The sequence below is a fragment of the Pyxicephalus adspersus genome, chromosome Z (assembly GCF_032062135.1).
Source record: "Pyxicephalus adspersus chromosome Z, UCB_Pads_2.0, whole genome shotgun sequence".
Classification (NCBI taxonomy): Eukaryota; Metazoa; Chordata; class Amphibia; order Anura; family Pyxicephalidae; genus Pyxicephalus; species Pyxicephalus adspersus.
The window spans coordinates 57,181,564-57,199,731 of NC_092871.1; the positions used below are offsets into that span (position 1 = coordinate 57,181,564).

Genomic DNA, 18,168 nt, shown 5'->3' on the forward strand with positions numbered 1-18,168 from the left:
GACATTTTCAACATTATATAAAAGTGTGGCTGTCATTTTTACATAATGGAAAAAATGTGTTTTCTATTTTTACATTTTTTGGGAAGGTCCCCTCTTCTTCCATCTTTAGGGCCGCAGTGGTAAAGACTGAAAGGGAAACTCGCAACCTCCTGGGATACCTGCATCACATATTCCAGGAGGCTGTAGGCAGCTGCTTCTGTGCATGCTTGAGAACGGCCCTGCATCATCAAGGGGATTTTCCATAATGCAAAAAAAAAATGAATGAGCAGGTTTTTTTTTTTTTACATTGGAGGAAGACACGCCACCCAGAGGGCCAGTTCAAGTGATGTGATAAAGAACCTGGAACAAAGAATATGGTGCCTATGGATGGAATGACAAGGGATGGAACGAAGAGGGAAATGTGGCAATAGCTGGGCTTCATTTGCGGATGAATTGAGGGCCTTTCACCATAAATATATATATTTATATATTTATATTTATATAGAGAGGTTGGTGGAGTCCCCTTCTTCTTCCAAAACAGCGGTCATCAAACTCAGGCCTAGCCGGTAGTTCGTTCCAGCCTAACACCGCCTGGCCCATCCGGCCTAATGCCGGCTGGCAACCCGCGGCTCTTGCTGGCGGATCGGCCAGGGGGCGTTAGGAACTTCCGGAGTCGCCGGAGTTCCAATGCCGCCCCCTTGCAGTTGCTCCCCTATGTACTGTGGCCAGCGTTGATACTTCCGCCGCTGCGGTAATTAGAGAAAGCTCCCTGAAGGTAAATCTCTCCCCTCCGCAATGCATACAGAGGAGAGGGATTTCACTTCAGGGGGCGTTCCCTGGTGGTGGGTGGGGCCATTAGTGTAGGTCTGGCCTAGTGTGCTCCCGCCCACCCCATAAATGGCCTAGTGGCCATAAAACTTTGCCGACCCCTGCTCTACAAGAACACGTTTACACATGGATTTAGATTGTTACACAAAAAATAGACAATGAGTTAAACAAGACAAAAACTTGGGGGTCATTGAGGGGTCAGGTAGTAAATTAAGGTTCATGAATAATTTGGCATAATGAAAAACTGCTGCCCAGAATTTTTGAGACAGCAGAGAAAACAGGAAACATATTTTTGCAAAAAATCTCATGAAAATGCATGTTTCCATAATATTTTTGCTATTTCACAGATTTAACCTGTCAAAATTTCAAGATAATTGCAAAGCTCTTGAACTATTTTTGATCCACCTGCCAAGTTACTTGAAAAGCAACCATTGTGTTTATTGTGTGTGTTCTGTGTCCAAAATTTCTGGTCGTGTCAAGGGAACGCCTGGGGAATATGTACTCAATAGAGAAGAAACATGTTAGTTTTTCTGCAAGTTAAAAAATAGTCAGACAAGCACATTTGAATGGTTTAATGACACTTTTTTAAAATTGTTTTTCTCTGGGGAAATATTTCCTGCAATTTTGGTCACAATACTATGTTATGCAACTGTGTTGTTTGGGAACCATAATTTGTTTTTGATTTAAGGAGTTGCAAGCTTTTTAAAAATGTTTTCACTTGTGAAATAATCCCACGGGGCACCTTAACCATTTTGGGGACAATACCACAATCAGGGGCTCCGCAATTAACTTTTAAAGCTGGCAAGGTTTGTTCACCTGGTGAAAATAAGCACTATTTTGTGAAAATGTCTCCACTAATGAAAATCATCTGCCTGTCACTAATAAACATAAAGATATTAACAAATATACATGTGCATGTATTTAAAGAAGCAAATCTTACACTAACACTAAGAAACACTCTGAAGGATTTAAATTAGAATTTAGATGCATTAATTGGAAAGAAAAGACAATAAACAGAAGATTTTACCTGAGATTAAAAAACACAAATTCATCCAAAGTTTTTAACCTGGCTCCATTATTATTATTATTATCCATTATCTACCATATATAGCGGGTATGGTGATATTCTTTGGATTAACCATGTAAAAATGAAAGAAGAAGGGTCATTACTTGGGCAGTACTTAGAAGTGAGGTATGCATTAGGATTGGGCCTGCGGATCTTCATTATTATATATAATTATCATTATATATAAAAGTGAGCAGTTTCCTCTGGGAGGCCCATGCTTACACAGGCTTCCTACAAAAAGCTGCTAGCTTATTGATCCAGTCTGCACAAGAAGGTTCTGCTGGGCCCACCACCCCTGGGCCCCTTGGCAGCCCAACCCTTTGAGGCACAGTATGTTGGTTGCTGCTGGAAACTGTTGTATTTGGGAGGGGAAGTAGTTCTGGGTAAACCACTTTAAGGTTCACAAACCTCACAAGTAAAGGCAGTGAACACATGTTGAAGTTTTGTCCATGAAAATGATCTTTTGTGATTGTTTCCAGTGACAAAATCATTACAGTTGAACAAACAAATCCATTTTGTTTTATAGAGAGGAGAGAAGGGAGAATAAGCCAACAGCACTCCGCTGAGCTTTTCTACATCTACAGCGGTCATCCATGGCTCTGTCAGGGTATATCTGTGAAGCAGTTGGGTGACTGCTATATATCAGATTCTTGCCCAAGATGGGCCTGAACGTTTGTATCGGGTGAGCATTATCTGACGCGTGTAGACCTTAGCTTAATGTAGAAACTAACACATCCTGACACCTAAAAGTGGTTACTATAATTATTATATGAAGTGTTGAATGTCAGAGCATAGGAAGCAGGAGAACACACAATCCACACCAACATGTAACAGCCAAAAAAAAGGACCCAATGAAATAGGAATAGCCAGATGCTGTCACTTGTTTTTAAACAAACCAAATAAACTTTATGAAATATAGACATAATGGCTTTTTTTTAAATAATCATTGTATTGAAAGCAAAAAGTTTTTTTTTGTTTTTGTGTTCGTATCAATTTTTAGGGATCTATTTTTAACACAAACACACCTAAGCAGGGAATCTTTCAGGTCGATCTTGGGCATGTGCAGAAGGAGCCTTTTCTTGGGGTAAAAAAATGCATCATAGCCTTTCCCTAACTATGTCACCTGATCTCATGCCTGGCGCTACCTATGCATGGATCAAAGGTGAAAGATGTGAAGGTTTCCTAAGTTAAATGGTTTACAAAAACAAAAAAAATATTCTGTTTGGAAATCATGGTTTGTGTACGGTCCTTAAGGACTGAAGTTGGCAAGCCCTGTATTACACAGTTTAGAACATTAGCACCACACTTTCAGCACAGTGAGATTATGCTAAATTTTAGTACATTTATTCTCTTGTGTTTATGTCACCCCCAAAGCAATGGTAAATCACTTTTATTAAAAGTTTTGCCTGTGGATGTCAAGGTATCTGACATAATAGTCATCGGCTCACACACAAATTTCATGTTGATTTGGGGTTGTTCTTACATTCAACTGACACTGCGTGAGCCATGTGCGACACTTCCGACACGTATCAAGCTTCCATGAAAGGCATTTCCTTGTTGGCACTTTTCACGGTGTTAATTAGATCTTGGAAACGTGAGAAAAAGGTTTTTCTTTAATAAATTGACTTGGATGCTGATGTTATCTGTGTAACAAGAATTCAGCTCGATGAACGGCAGTTGTCACCGCACAGCTGCCACGGTCAGCCCACAAGCTTCATTGACTGCAGGACATCAGGAAGGGACTCCCAAATCGGCTTACAGTTAAATGGGAGCACCAGTGTTACCAAAGTGTCAGCGAGAGGAGCTATACAAATATGAAGTGTACTAGGAAGTAATTTATAACAATTTCTAGTCAGTGGTAAAAAAAAATCCATCGATATATGGTGATTTGATGAACAGCTTGTTGCACATGGGAAATCTGATGTCATCACTGAGGAACCCAATCTGTTCTAGGTATGTGCTGCCAAGTCCTAAAGTGGAGCTCTAGGTAAAACTAAAAAAGAAAATGTCAGAATTCAGACAGAAGCTCTGATAGTCCAGCTCTGTTGAATGCTTATTGACAAACCATTTTCAGAAGGGATCTAATGACCCAATGCCAAGACATACAGTCATGTGACCTACCATTGTATGAGAACAGAACAGCAATGGTGTTTTTTTTTTTATTACTAGCTGATAACCTGGCGTTGCCCAGGTGTTTATTTATTGCAATCTTATATTAAACAGGAAAAGGAATCAAATAAAGCTATAGTGATTTTCTTATCTACTGTGTTGTTTCATTTGTTTGCCTTTGATTGGACTCAGCCAATTGCCTTACGTTTTCTCGAAGGCATTATTACAGACCAGAAATTTGTAAAAGAGTCCAAAAAAAATATGTAAAAATATAAGCAAAAGGCACTCTGTCACAGAGCAATACATACACACATACATGCAAATATACCTCTGATATTTACCACAGCGCTGTACAAAGATCAACATCGCACTCAGTCTGAGTCAGATGTCTAGCAATTTTTGTTGAAATGTGTTTATGCGTTTCCAAGTGATGGTGGAACATAGCAAGTTTGGTTGAAATGTCTCCATGCATTTCCTAATGATGACATACACACATCCAAACATAGCTCTGACATATAGCACAGCGGTGTACAAAGAAGACTGGTGCACTCACATGAGTCTCAATCATATGTATGGCAAATTTGGTTGAAATGTCTCCATGCGTTTTCGAGTGATGGTGGAACATACACACACATACATACAATTTTATATATATAGATTATAAAGGGGCAAGGTTGTCCTGATGGGTAAACACTCATGTTTAAATTTTACATCTGCTGCAAAACAGGAATCGCATGGGACTGATATACTATGCATTTTACTTCTATTACAGTGGTAGGACAGGGACCATCTTGGCTGGTCTGGGGTGGATAAGCATATTATTAGAAAAGTAAACATTCATTTCAAGTTCTAAGGATTATTAGGCTTTAGTACAGGGGTAACAAAAGATAGTTATTTGTCACTGTATTCCTCATGATAAGCCATCATGTACAGTTCATTGAAAAACAATTGTATGCTGAGAAGCAGGTTCATTGAGTGCCTGAGGGGCTTCTTCTCCATGCATGCCAACAGAAATACTGTCTAGTCTTCCTTCCCAGATTTATCCGATGGGCAAATTGCACAAAGCAACCTATTGCCCTAATGGTGTGTGGTGGTTCCATGGCCTGGAATATGCACAATCTCAATCACAGAGAAGGAGAATGACACCAGACAGTTGTCTGATCTCGCTCCTGTGTTAGGAAACCTCACCCGGCCCAGACACAAAAAGGATTGACAGACTGATAGCTCACTGTTGATTCTGTGGGTGGTGGTGCATGGCTGTTGTTAGTTGGTGGAGCAACTTGTCTAGTTAATTCCAATACCGAACAAACTCTTTCATGCTAGCTAGTTATGTGAACCCCAGCGGTACCCATTGAACCGCTGGGTCACTTCCAGGAATCCAAATTCTTTCCATTACAGGGGAGTTTGATTGCAAAGCTGAAATTTAAAAGAGTTTACCTGGCTTCTATTTTTTTCTGCAGAGCTTGGTGCTGGATGGGGACGGTTAAGCTGAAATAGAAATATGATGTTGTGATCATCAGGCCAGGGAAGAGTTAAATATCTCAGCGTTGGTGTCAGGTGAACACTTCATTCACACTTACCCCTGAGTGGGATGCCTGTTGTCTCTGCTGACGTCCCCACATTAAATATTCTAGTCTGTCGCTGCTATTATATAATCCTTTCCCAGGATGAACAGCCAAACTAAACTCGGCCACATGACAGACAAAAAGCTAATACAAAATGAGAAAAGAGGGGACTGAAGCATAGGTATACTTTATCTTCTTGACCACCCCAACTGCCCTGGATTCAGGATAAATACCCCTCCATAGTCATGGCCTCTGCCATGCATTCCTTTCTATAGGCTTGTGCTTTGAATGGGGGGATGCTGACTTTGGAGCTGAATGTTGTTGTGATAACCTGACATCCCCAGGTGTGGGTGACACCTGAGGACCTCAGGACTGCCTTACAATAAAGAGAACTGGTCAGGGATAGGTATGGGAGCTGCCATTGTTCTGATGTGAATGTGTAACCCTCAGGACTGTCATCTGCATCCTCTGCATAGCCAAGTTTGGGTGTTTTAAAACTTATTCCCCCCGGCCCCTAAAAATATTTTTGCTACGTCATGTCATCCCCACCCTGTGTACTTACCACCTCCAGCAATGGCCTCCCACATGTCCTGATGCCTTGGCTTGTAAAATTCTAGCTCTGGGCTGCCTGAGCTTGAACAATATTGTCCTGTAGACATGGGGGGACATACCTGTACTACAGGAGCTCTATTCTCTTAATGTCTATAGGACAGCTGTGTGCAGGCCTCAGCAGCCCAGTACTAGGTTTTTACCAGCCAGGCTGCAGACAAAGCAGGAGACTGTCACAGCCACAGGAGGTAAACACTTGTATGGGGTGTCAAACTCAAATACACAGTGGGCCAAAAATAAAAACTTAGACAAAGTCGCGGCCCAACCTTGAAATTTATTGAAAAAATTGAGGACGTTTTTCCTTCTCATTAGATATAAAACCTTTTCATACGGACACAAAGAGGTTTTGCTTCACATTCAATCTTCAACAAGCCTATATTAAAGAAAAAGGCGTAAGAATTTTTTTCTTAATTTTACTTTCTCTATATGTAGCTTTCTGAGTTAAATTTCAATGGTAACCTTTTTGCACAGGCTAACAATAATAACAAATTTCTTTTATGAAAATCCAACCATTCAAGTCTATGCCTAAGGAAAAGTACAGCTGAGGGGGAGTGCTGGAAATGCCAGAGGCGGCCAATGCGCGGCTAAATTTTATGTGTAACCCGCTGCTGGAACTCCCTCTTCATTGAAATAGCGCCGTTACTAAAATTCCCGGCATTATTTGCATCTATGAAACAGTCCAATGCGGGGGCCACACACACGGAGATTTGGGAGTATTTGATAGAAAACCTAGAAAAAGTGCATTTCAACCAAAGAACATAAAAGTAATATACTAGTCTGACAGACCTTAGACATGAGGCCCTATTAGGTTTCTTATTTCAGATCCTGTCAGTAACTAACATCCTGTCCTAGGGTGATAACACTCACTTACCATGCTTTATTTAGAGAGCAGCACTGTTACTACCCTAGCACAGCCGGTGTGTGAGGACTACAGAACATTATTATTAAACAGGATTTATGTAGCACCAACATATTACACAGCGCTATACATTAAATAGGGGTAGCAAATGACAGACAAATACAGACAGTGACAGGAGGAAAGAACCCTGCCCCAAAGAGCTTACAATCTAAATTTCCCTCATCCTTACAACATAGCCAAGTACAAAAATATTAGAACATATTCTTGCTGTTTTAAATGAGGAAAGTTTCCTTTTAATCATGTTGTCAACAATACAGGAAGTGAGCATAAACTCACTCAAATCTAATATGGGCACAGAAAATATTAATATTTATAGGAAATACTTTAAATGCTGTTAGGGTTTCCCTCACTTTCTGTGGTCCGAGCGAGGTTATTTTCCCTGACTATTCGAAAATAATCTGCAGGAAAATGGGTGTCAATCTGACTAGAAATAATCTGGATTGTTTTCACAAAATTTTCTCTATCAATTTTAACCCCCTACAACCCACGTGACGCTAAGGGAAGAAAGCAGAGGGCGACATACGTCAGTAAAGGGGCGTTACAGTACAGAGCGGAGGGCCGGGCTTGGTTAGGTCATGTGACCTTTTTGTCACCTGGACCTGCTTGTGTTGCCAGGTAACGCTGGTCAGCGTCTCGGCCTGGTTCTCTTTGGAAGATGGAGCAGTACAGCTTGCTGGGTCGGATCGGAGAGGGTGCACATGGCATCGTCTTCAAAGCCAAACACATCGAGGTGACCGGGGTGGGGTCGGCCTTATGATTACCCAGTGTTAGCATCTGGGCTGGTTTTCATTACCAGTACTGAGATTGGTCCTAGAAATGTTCTTATTTGAAATGTTACCCACAGAGAGACTGAGACCCATGTTGGTGCCAAGAAACAAATTCTTTTGGTTATGGTTTACTTAGAAATTTTTAGGTATAAAAGATTAAATTGAGTCAGAATAAATCTTTAAAGCTGAACTTGAAATTTGTTTTTCAATTTCTTCATGTAATGGGACAGAAAAAAGGCTAAATAATTGTAAAAAAAAAATTGTACAAAAAAATAAAATAAAAACAAAAATGGCCCTTGCAGTTGGGCTTGCCTGCATTGCAAGGTTTAAATGCCCTTTTTTTTGTCAAGGGTGCCATTGAAAAGTATTTTTACCTACCTTAAACCAAACTACTTTACCTTGAAACGTTAGGGAAGTGTGCTGTTTTTTGAAGGTATTTGTTTCCTATTTATAAAGAATCCATCCAGCATCCATACCCATAATGCTTGGATGTCATTGGCTGCCTGTAGAGTTCTCTCTCGCTTCCCCTCTCCTTTCCTCCCCCCTCTCTCTTCCCCTCCACCCCCTCTATCTTCCCCCCTCTCTCTCTCTCTCTCTCTCAAATAAAGATATTATGTGGTAAGTGTTAAACTGTTGTCTACCACTTTGTGGCACTGCCGCCTTAAACTGCTGGAATCTTTTTTTATTCAGATTTCTATGGCAAACTTAAAAAGTGACTTAAAATAGCTTTAGATAATAATTAGGGCAGTAACTCCTCACAACTATATTTTTTTATTTTCATTTTTAGGTTTACTAATATTTTTGTGTTTTTTCCTAGACAGGAGAAGCTGTTGCTCTAAAGAAGGTGGCACTGAGAAAGTTGGAGGAGGGAATTCCCAATCAGGCCCTGAGGGAGATTAAAGCGCTGCGGGAAATTGAAGACAACCCATATGTGCGTTAGCAACACTTCTAAATATGAAATACTCACCCCCTCTAGTTGCTGCCCTTTGCAGATTTACTGCAATGTGCTCCAGCACTGTTTCTGGGGTAAATGACACCCACTGTCTGTAAGCCCTGGGTGTCACACACCAGTTCTTGCAGGTGTGTCACTGTGGCCTGGGTTCACAGTACAAAACTGTGAAGGGACATCATTATGTAGCACCGTTCTCTGCAGTATTCAAGACCAGTATCAACAAGAAAAGACCATGAGTGCATACCATATTACTGCACTGAAGATCCCTGTTAAAAAGGGCCCTTAGATTTTTAAAATCTGAGATTTTAATGAAAAAAATTGCTGAAAGGATGAGATGTAGAAATAAAGTTTATGTAAATATAGCCAATAAACATTTTTAAATGCAAAACAAAAAAACTGTTGATCATGTCAGTAATCCTGCGAGCTGATAACTTCTTGTTCTGTATTACTCTGATCACTGCTATCAGTTACCATTATTGCCAGCTATCTCTGTGGACTATTAAACCCTTCCTTCTATGTTACGGAGAAGTGAAGAGGAGGGGGTGTGCAGTAGTCTTGAAATACTTCCTGTTACAGGTTACCAATGCTCCTGCTATTCCTATGGTTCATTAGGTGAACATTGGTATTCTAGGGCAGGAAGTGTTTTACTAGCAGGATAATCAAGTAACAAAAATTAAAAATAGCTGAAAAAAACACTAATGCGGCCATCTGTAAAAACAGGTAAGCTAAAATAAATTACTTTTTTTGTTCTGGGCATTGATGTAGATTGATTGTTTTAAATTACCTTTTTTCTCTGTCTTATTCCAGGTAGTCAAATTGAGAGACATGTTTCCACATGGCACAGGATTTGTTTTGGTTTTTGAGTACATGCTTTCTGACCTTTCTGAGGTCATCAGAAACTCAGACCAGCCACTGACTGAGGCTCAAGTTAAAGGCTACATGATGATGCTGCTGAAAGGGGTCAAGTTCTGCCATGAGAATTCCATCATGCATCGGGTAGGTAATTCTCAGTGTTTGCATACACTAAACACTTCAGTTATTTGTTGAGGCCTGTTCACTCCATGGTTTCCTTTTTTTACTCAGGACCTCAAACCAGCAAACCTTCTCATCAGCTCAACAGGCATCCTGAAGATTGCAGATTTTGGCTTAGCACGGGTGTTCTCCAATGACCATGGACGTTTGTACAGTCATCAAGTAGCCACTCGGTCAGTAAAATAATCTGTCTATGTTCAATTAAAATCTATCTTGTTAATGATCCTAAATCCCCCACTCAGGTCCCTTGATTGCAACATTAGTGCAATTGAATAATAATCTGCAGATGTGCCCTTGCAGACTGGTCCCCTACTGTCCCGCTGTGCTGATGTCACTGCTATAGTCTGTTTTTCTCAATCCTAAGAGAAAAACAGACTATAGTAGTGACATGAGAACATTGAACCGCCAGAAAGAGGTGTCAACATCAAACAGTGGACATGGGCAATGGAAGAAGCATTCTATTGTTTTAAACACAGGAAGAATGGAGTGTCACCTGACTGTAACTGTAGGTTGGTAAGGGAGGAAGTGGGGTTTATCATATGCCAAAGACCCCCTTTAATTCTACTACTTATAGGAAGAGTCCATTCTAGAGATCACATATCTAATCATAAGAACTTTTTAAAATAAGATCACAAAACTTTAATCACCAATAGCATTCAGGTACATTCACTCACAGTTTTGGGGGAGTCTTAAAGAGCAGTTTACCTTTCTCTGACTATTTACCACATTCAGCATTAGGCCATAGGTAGTTATTTATTCTGGAAGTTGTAAGGTAATAACCCTAGTCTAGCAAAATAGTCAAATTGGTTTGTAATGTTTTCTAGTAAACATTGTAACTGCCGCAAACTCCACTAATAAACCGTTTTACATACTTCAATGCAGGCAGATTTATAAAGCTTTTTAGTGCTTTCAGGCACCAGGTTGTCATGTGATTTTTCTGCACCACCTCATACTCAGCCATTAAGCAATCTCGTGCAATTTACTTATTGTGAGGCACCTGCATCAATTGTGATTCTGGATCAGCTCTGTTTAACTATAAATAAACCAATTACACCTACATAGGCTGTTGTTTTTGACTCCATAATAGAGATTCCAGAGGCCTGGCTTTTGTTCTTTTTGTGACAGATCACCTTTAACTAGGGTCCTTGTTTCCCTACAGGTGGTACAGAGCACCTGAATTGCTATATGGAGCCCGCAAATACCATGAAGGAGTAGATTTATGGTGAGTATCCTCTTCCTTTTTCTAGTATTTAACGCCATGATACATAGAGGTTTTATAATTCTGTCCTTTTATCAGGGCAGTTGGCTGCATATTTGGGGAACTCCTGAATGGTTCTCCTCTCTTTCCCGGGGAGAATGACATTGAACAGTTGTGCTGCGTCCTGCGGACTTTGGGGACACCCAATGCTAAAACCTGGCCAGTGAGTAAAATGTCATTTTGTCTTCTTCATGTATTCCCGCTCTTTCTCTATTCAATGATGGTCTTATTATCTTTAGGAAATTACTGAACTTCCAGATTATAACAAGATTTCTTTCAAAGAGCATCGTCCTCTCCCTCCTGAGCGTATTGTCCCGGACACCTCCCCTGAGGCCTTGCAGCTTCTCATGCGTTTCCTGGTGTATCCATCAGGCCACAGAATCCGAGCAGCTGAGGTCAGTCATGTCCCAGGAACCAGAAATGCAAAGTAGTGAGGATTAAGATTGTCCTATTTATTAGTAAAACAGAAGTGTCTCATATGAATCTGTTCTTTGCTTATACTGGGCTGTGGAGCATCAGTAAAATTTACTTGCGTTTTGTTCATTCTGCTGCCCATGTGAACCCTTAATGGTCCATCTAAGACATTCCAAGTCATGAAGATTTACATGAAAGCTATTCCTGGTAAAACCCCATGGTATTACACCCAAATTCCCAGCATATACACTGCCACGTGGAAGCAGTTTTAGTGTTCGGTCTATTTAAAACACAGGGCCAATATTGTTATCTGCCCTTCATGGCACGGTGGAATTTGCAGTGCCCTATAGAGTGTTCTCTTTAAAATGCTGTAGAGTGGAGCTTGGTCGTATGACTTTGTTCGATCATATATTTTTTTAGCCTGTTAACAGAAATGAAAATGCTTTTTTTAAGCAACAGTATGGCATTACCACCACTTAAATGCCTGGAAGATAAATGGAAGTCTGACATACCCAGCAAGATAATGCACAATAGTTTGCCATTTGTGGGTATTTGCAAATAGGAGTCAATTTTGCACTAGCACCCTACTTATCTCTGTTTTTCTTTGACACAGGCCCTCCTTCACCCATATTTCTTCCTTGAACCCCTTCCTGCACACCATTCGGAACTGCCCATTCCCCAGAGAGGTGGAAGGAGAAACCGGCAGCTCCAGAGGGAGTTTCATATAGAACAACCTGTGAGTGACAGTCTGCTAGACCCCGGACTGCTAAGTGATTACCTCCAGGGACTCTGATTGCTGCTTGGCCACATAAACCTTTTTCAGTACAGGCCAAGCTGGGAATGCAGCTCATTGAAAATTTCACTCTTGCTGACTTGCTGGTCGCCATTCTAATGATCCCGGTCATCCAGGGACTCATGGCACCAACACCCAACCTAATTCAGAACTGTAAATATGTAAATATCCTTTAAAGGAGTTTATCCACATTCTTCAATGTCAATAAATAGAATTTATAAATTAAATCGATATTTAATATTTTTAAAAGGATTCTGTATATGTGTTTTAGTGATTAGCTTAATGTACACCTCTCAAAAGCAAATGATTTAGGCCACCATTGCTGATATGCTCTGTGTACTATTTGCCTGGCTGTAATGATGATGATTAGGCTCTAATATTTCTTAGTCACTGAAGCATTTATAGAGATATTGAACTGGTATACTTTTCTAATCCTCCTTTACAGCATGCTTGGTCTGGGTCATTGACTCAAGTTTTGATGGCTGCGGTACTTTTTTAAAAATGAGTATGAAAATGCTATGCCATATTCCTAGGAATGATTGTATTTCTTGTGCTTTTTTCTTATAAACTAAAGGTCAAGAATGAACACACCAACGAGGTGCTGATTGTTTTTGCTCAGGGAAATGTGTTTTATTTTATTTTTTGTCAAGTGTTTTATTTTGTGTGTAAGGGTGATAAAAGGAAGTATCAACAAGCGCCACTGGCTAAGGCCAGTGCCATCAGGGGGCTCTCAATTCGCAGCGTTGTCAGACTACTGTGTACGCTTCTTCCTGCTGGACTGCCTATCTGACAGACCTAATAACGACCAACTGAAGAAGAGCACAAGGCAGGCTGACAACGCTGTGGCTAATTGTTAGGCAGCCTTGTACAGGAAATTCTGTTACTGACTTGATCTCCAGATAGTACCAGGATAAAAAAAGCTGCAGAACATTGTATGTAAAAAGACAAAATACATAAGATGGTTTATATTAGACAGAAATATATGTGATGGTCACACACATTCTACATGTATCTTACTCTCTATGGTCACCTTAGTTAGGCATTCAGTTCAGGCTGACTGAACACAGTGTGGTATCAGTGTAGGATATTTCAGTTTTTATCACAGCAGTTTTTTTTTAGTAATGCTAGCAGTGCTGTCCAACTCATAAATAATATCCAGAGTGATATATAAATCATTTTCATTGTTCCATGATAGGAAAAAGTATATGCAACAGTCAACTATGATTTTTAAATACATTTTAGAATGATTAAAAAGTGAAATAATGCGTTACATTCTTCTGTATTGTACTGTTCCATCTCTGGTTTAGGCTTTTTACAATAAACTTCAAGCTTTCTCCTAAAGGAAATTACTTATCTTTTTGCTTGGTGTATACTGGATGAAACTGTACTTTTTGCAGGCCTCTGTGCCTTTTCCTAGTCAGCACTGGTAAGTGGGATGGGACTGGGACGGGCGCACAGTGGGTTATCTGGGTGCCAGAGATAAGAGCTGCTAGTCAGTCACTCTGGGCACAGGGGTGTGTGGGGAGCTTCATGTCTCAGCACTTTGTGAGACTTGACAGGGACCAGGGAAGGAGCAGGCATGGTTAACCCTTACACTGCTGGAGAGAGCTTAACCCCCAAAGTTGCCTAGCATTCCAGTGTAAAAAAACAAGGAACATGATATATCTTAGCTAATAAATAGTTTGATACCTGACACCCTGGAATATTTTTCTTCTGTTCCCACTCAGGAATACCAATACAGACTTGAGAGAAATTTCTTTTATAGTCTTTAGTTCCATGTTTAGATTTGCTTAGTTATAATCTGTTTATCCAAATAATGCATGTTCGTTACATGGGGATTTGTTTTACTGTGGCTAAACAAGTCTGTGTGATCAGGTTGGATGCAGAAAGATCTTGAGGGACAGTTTATTTTTAATAGTCATACTCCATCATTTTTTCCACTAATCCTGCGATATTTAAGCACATGATTTTTCTCCAGGAAGAATCACCCAACAGGAGAAGTCACTCTGCTATCCCTATTACTGTCATTGTAGACAATCTTAATAGAATCTAGCATAGATTTTTCTACCCCAAGTATTGCTGAGCCATTCTTTCACAGACAGGACTTACCAATTCAAACTGGCCTATTAAGCTCATCTTACCCTCTTCATAAATTGTACGATTTGTAAAAGATAGAAACCACAGCTTGAAGGGAAAGGAATTTGTATATTAGCATTACTGACCTCTTCTAAAAACTGTCTGTCTGGCCTTATGTATGTATTTGTTCAAGTTCAAAAACACTGAAGTTTTGGGGATCTACAAGACAGACCAATATATATTTTCGAAATGATCTAAGGGGATGATCTAAGGGAGATTTCTGCAATGGCCAACCAATATAATAATGTCAGGATAAATTTCCTTTTACTTCTACATAGGGACGTCAAGTAGAACCAAGGTAATGGCTGACTACTGTCTGTCAATTTAAAGAGACAATCCTCTCTTTTTTGTGTTATCTTTTATTAAACACTTTGGTAATATTTAATTGATTATGCTAAGTTGATGTGTCTAAAGAAGCAGTCATTCCTCTGCCAAACGTGCAATTAAAGGCCCAGGAATGACTAGGGGCTTAGGGGACAAATGCTCAGATATGGCTGTCTGTAAGGCTAGGTACACACCTGCAATAATTACCGTTTGAAAACGAACGATCAACAATTATTAACGATTTTTCTGAATGATCCCCAATCTGTAAATGCTGTAACGATACGATTGTTTAAAGATAATGTACACACACCAGATTCAATCGTTTGAACGATACAGGAAGTAACGTACTTCCTGTATGTTTATATATATATATATATATATATATATATATATAATAATTAACATGCATAAATTCACACAGTGAAGAGCCATTCGTTCATCGCACATGCTCAGAACCATTCACGATCACTGTCCAACTGTACACACAATGGATAGCAAACGATCGTCGCCCAATCTGATATGCTGGGGTGGTTGTTTGTTTCCAGCAACTTTCCTCATTCATCAGCATCGTTGCTCAGTCATTGTGCACTTTTTTTGTTAACGATTATTGGACAAATGGTCGATAGTCATTCGTTTCCAACGATAATTATTGCAGGTGTGTACGCAACCTAACCGACATATCAGCTGAAGAGGACAATCAATGTCCAGCCAATAAGTCCAGTTTTGGGTTTGTATTTTAAGTGTTACCTAGGTCAACCATATAACAATGACATAAAGCCCACCTACATTTATAGTGCCAAAAGCTCACTTTCTTTGCCCATCTCAGTAAGTAATCATGGCTATGTGACCTCTCTACAATGGGTAGCAAAAAAAATTTAAGCTGATATTTTTAAAATGTTTGTTGCTTTGCTGTCAATGATCCTCCACAAGTAAAGAGATAAGAAATTTTGACTTTCTTATTTCCTGTATGCTTGTTTGGATCAGTTACACAAAAGTTATGAAGCCACCCACAGATAATTAGCATCTTCAGAGGTCAGTCCTTATATCTCTCTAATTATAGACATAAGTGTTATTTGTATATCCTGTGCTTACTGTATGTTTCAGTACTTTCTTTTGTTGAGGAATAACAGATTTATTTCAGTTGAGTAAATAGAATTATTTTCAATTTTAATGTGTTATAGCAGTCTTTGGGTGAGGTAGTGTTCCAAGACAGCAATGGGGGTGGAACTGGGCTTGGAGATGGATATTGCCTACTATGACATTTCTATAGTAAATATATCTGTATGAATGTTTTTAAAAGGATATAATATAATCTGCAAATTAAACCACATATATATTATTATATAGGTTATCTGCTGTATTCGTCTATAGTAACCCTTCAGTATGTAGACCATTTAAATAAAAAGGTATATTCTCTTTGTAACTATAATGCTACTTAACTAAAAACAAAAAAAAAAAACACTGGCACATTTATAAAGCATAGCAGTGTGCATACAATTGTGCCATCGTCCTAACTTTCAGGACTCTAAAGCAAGGGCAGCTTCAATTCTTTTAATTATTAGAGAATAAAACAGGTAGGAGATCCAGTCACATTGGGCCCGATGTACTTAAGCTCTCCAAGGCTAGCAAAGATAGACTATCATGGGAGAAACTGAGAGAACTAGTAAAACTGGAATAGATTTTATAAAATTTATTTGCTATTAGTTGGCATTGTTTTTAATCCTGGACCAGACCCATTCCAGGTTTGCTGGATCATCTACATTTTCCCATGATTGTCTAACTTCTGCAGCCTCTGAAAGATTTGATAAATCAGACAATTATCTGTCAAAGTCATGCTGATGCTTGCTACTTGGAAAACACTCAGGTCATGCTTTACCTGCATTGCCCTCTTTTCTACTGGCTGGAGAGAAAAGGTTCATTGCATGGATGAGATTGGGTTCTACAGCTCCAACTTAGGACTGACTGTAAGCATGTTGGTGCTTGCTTTGCTAGGAGATGACCTATCCCTTCTTCCCTGGGCAGCAACGCAGCTGGTAAATTTAGAACTTCCTTTGTGCAGGCCAGTGGGGAAATGTATGGGAGCATTTTTAGAAGACATTTTCTTTAAATATCAGTAAGCTTGAGAAGTGTTCTGCATCCTCTGTAAAGCATATGCTTGTCATTAGTCATGGGTTGCACTTTAGGAAATAGAACTATAAGAAACGATGTCCCTGGTAAAAAAAAATGACAGTGGACAACTCGAATAGGGGGCTATAGTGGACTTTTGGTCTTCTGAGCCTGCACTGCCTTTCCTAGCTTATAAACACAACTTTTGCGTCAAAGTGTTCATATATATATATAAAAAAAATTTATGTTTTACAGTTGTCAAAAGTTATCTGTGGAATGCACAGAAAAATGCAATTTCCTGTAAAAAGGTTGTCCACCTTGGCAGCTTTAAAACTGTTCTGTGATAACAAATGCCCTAAGAATTTCTAATAAGCTCTCCTGCAGCCAACCTACAAAGCAGGTTCCTTTTTTAGCAAGGAGAAGGTTAACTGCTGTTGTAAAAGATCATGGAGCTGCTTTCGCTATCCTCTGTGGCTAGGCCAGTGGCTGGTCTCTTCTCCGCCCGCTGGCTGCTCAGGGGTGATAAGATGCTATCTGATTGTAAGTGACATGTTTGGCACAGGCTGACATCAGTTACACAGAGGAGGGAGTTGCGGTGATGAGAGGAAAGGAGAGAAGGGTGAGAGCACACATAACCCCGGCACTCAGAGACCGATGGAAGAAAATATTAGGGCCAATAGGGCCAGTTAGGAATTCAAAGCCAGCTCCCGGTAAAAATTAGGAATTTATGACAGATAATAAAGTCCTGATTTACGGACACATATAATATATATAGGCAAAAAAACATGTAGACTACCTTTCCATATTGAAAATGTTAGCTGCCTGGCTGGCTTCAATAATTTAGGTCACAAGCCTGGAACATATTAGGGTTTCTGACATTTCTCTGATTTCCCTAATCAGCCCACATATTTTAGGTTAGTCGCTAAGAATATATTAAAGCTAATGGGTCTGCATATTAGCCAGACAACTAGCTTTTCCACCAATAAAATGTTCCTTTAAACTGTAGTTTGAGTTATACTTATTAAAAAGGGTGTAATTAAACTTATCAGCATTAATGAACATATTAAAAACCTTCCTTCTACACATATGTAATGATCTACATATGCATAGTGGATTTTAATCTTTAATTCTCAATGAAACAATTGAATAAGTGCAGCAATGATTGCCAGTCAGAGACCATTGGATTTAGACCTCCAAGGAGAATTGGAGAGAGTGCAGAGAAGGGCAAACTAAACTAATAAAAGAAATGGAGGAGCTCAGCTATGAGGAGAGATTATTTGAAGAATATTCTCCCTTGAGAAGAGACGTTTA

The 18,168-nt window shown here is 39.6% G+C and overlaps 1 protein-coding gene across 2 annotated transcripts; it reads left to right on the forward strand.

The window, feature by feature from the left end:
• Nucleotides 1–7,638: 7,638 nt before the first annotated feature.
• CDK20 (cyclin dependent kinase 20) lies at nucleotides 7,639–12,540 on the forward strand. Of its 2 annotated transcripts, none has more exons than XM_072430409.1 (8): nucleotides 7,639–7,805; nucleotides 8,660–8,773; nucleotides 9,602–9,790; nucleotides 9,878–9,999; nucleotides 10,986–11,048; nucleotides 11,124–11,247; nucleotides 11,324–11,479; nucleotides 12,112–12,540. In XM_072430409.1, exons 1-8 carry the CDS (start codon nucleotides 7,731–7,733, stop codon nucleotides 12,289–12,291), a joined length of 1,023 nt encoding a protein of 340 aa, XP_072286510.1. In that variant the 5' UTR covers nucleotides 7,639–7,730; the 3' UTR covers nucleotides 12,292–12,540. The 2 variants fall into 2 exon arrangements, with proteins under 2 accessions (XP_072286510.1, XP_072286511.1); XM_072430410.1 differs by having other exon boundaries at nucleotides 8,664–8,773.
• The last annotated feature ends 5,628 nt before the right edge of the window (nucleotides 12,541–18,168 follow it).

Excerpts from the sequence above, each read along its gene's own strand:
- CDK20 (XM_072430409.1), top strand. The coding sequence starts at position 7,731 with ATGGAGCAGTACAGCTTGCTGGGTCGGATCGGAGAGGGTGCACATGGC. Across the intron at positions 9,791-9,877 it reads AGAATTCCATCATGCATCGG|GACCTCAAACCAGCAAACCT; the intron begins GTAGGTAATTCT and ends TTTTTTACTCAG. Across the intron at positions 10,000-10,985 it reads AGTCATCAAGTAGCCACTCG|GTGGTACAGAGCACCTGAAT; the intron begins GTCAGTAAAATA and ends GTTTCCCTACAG.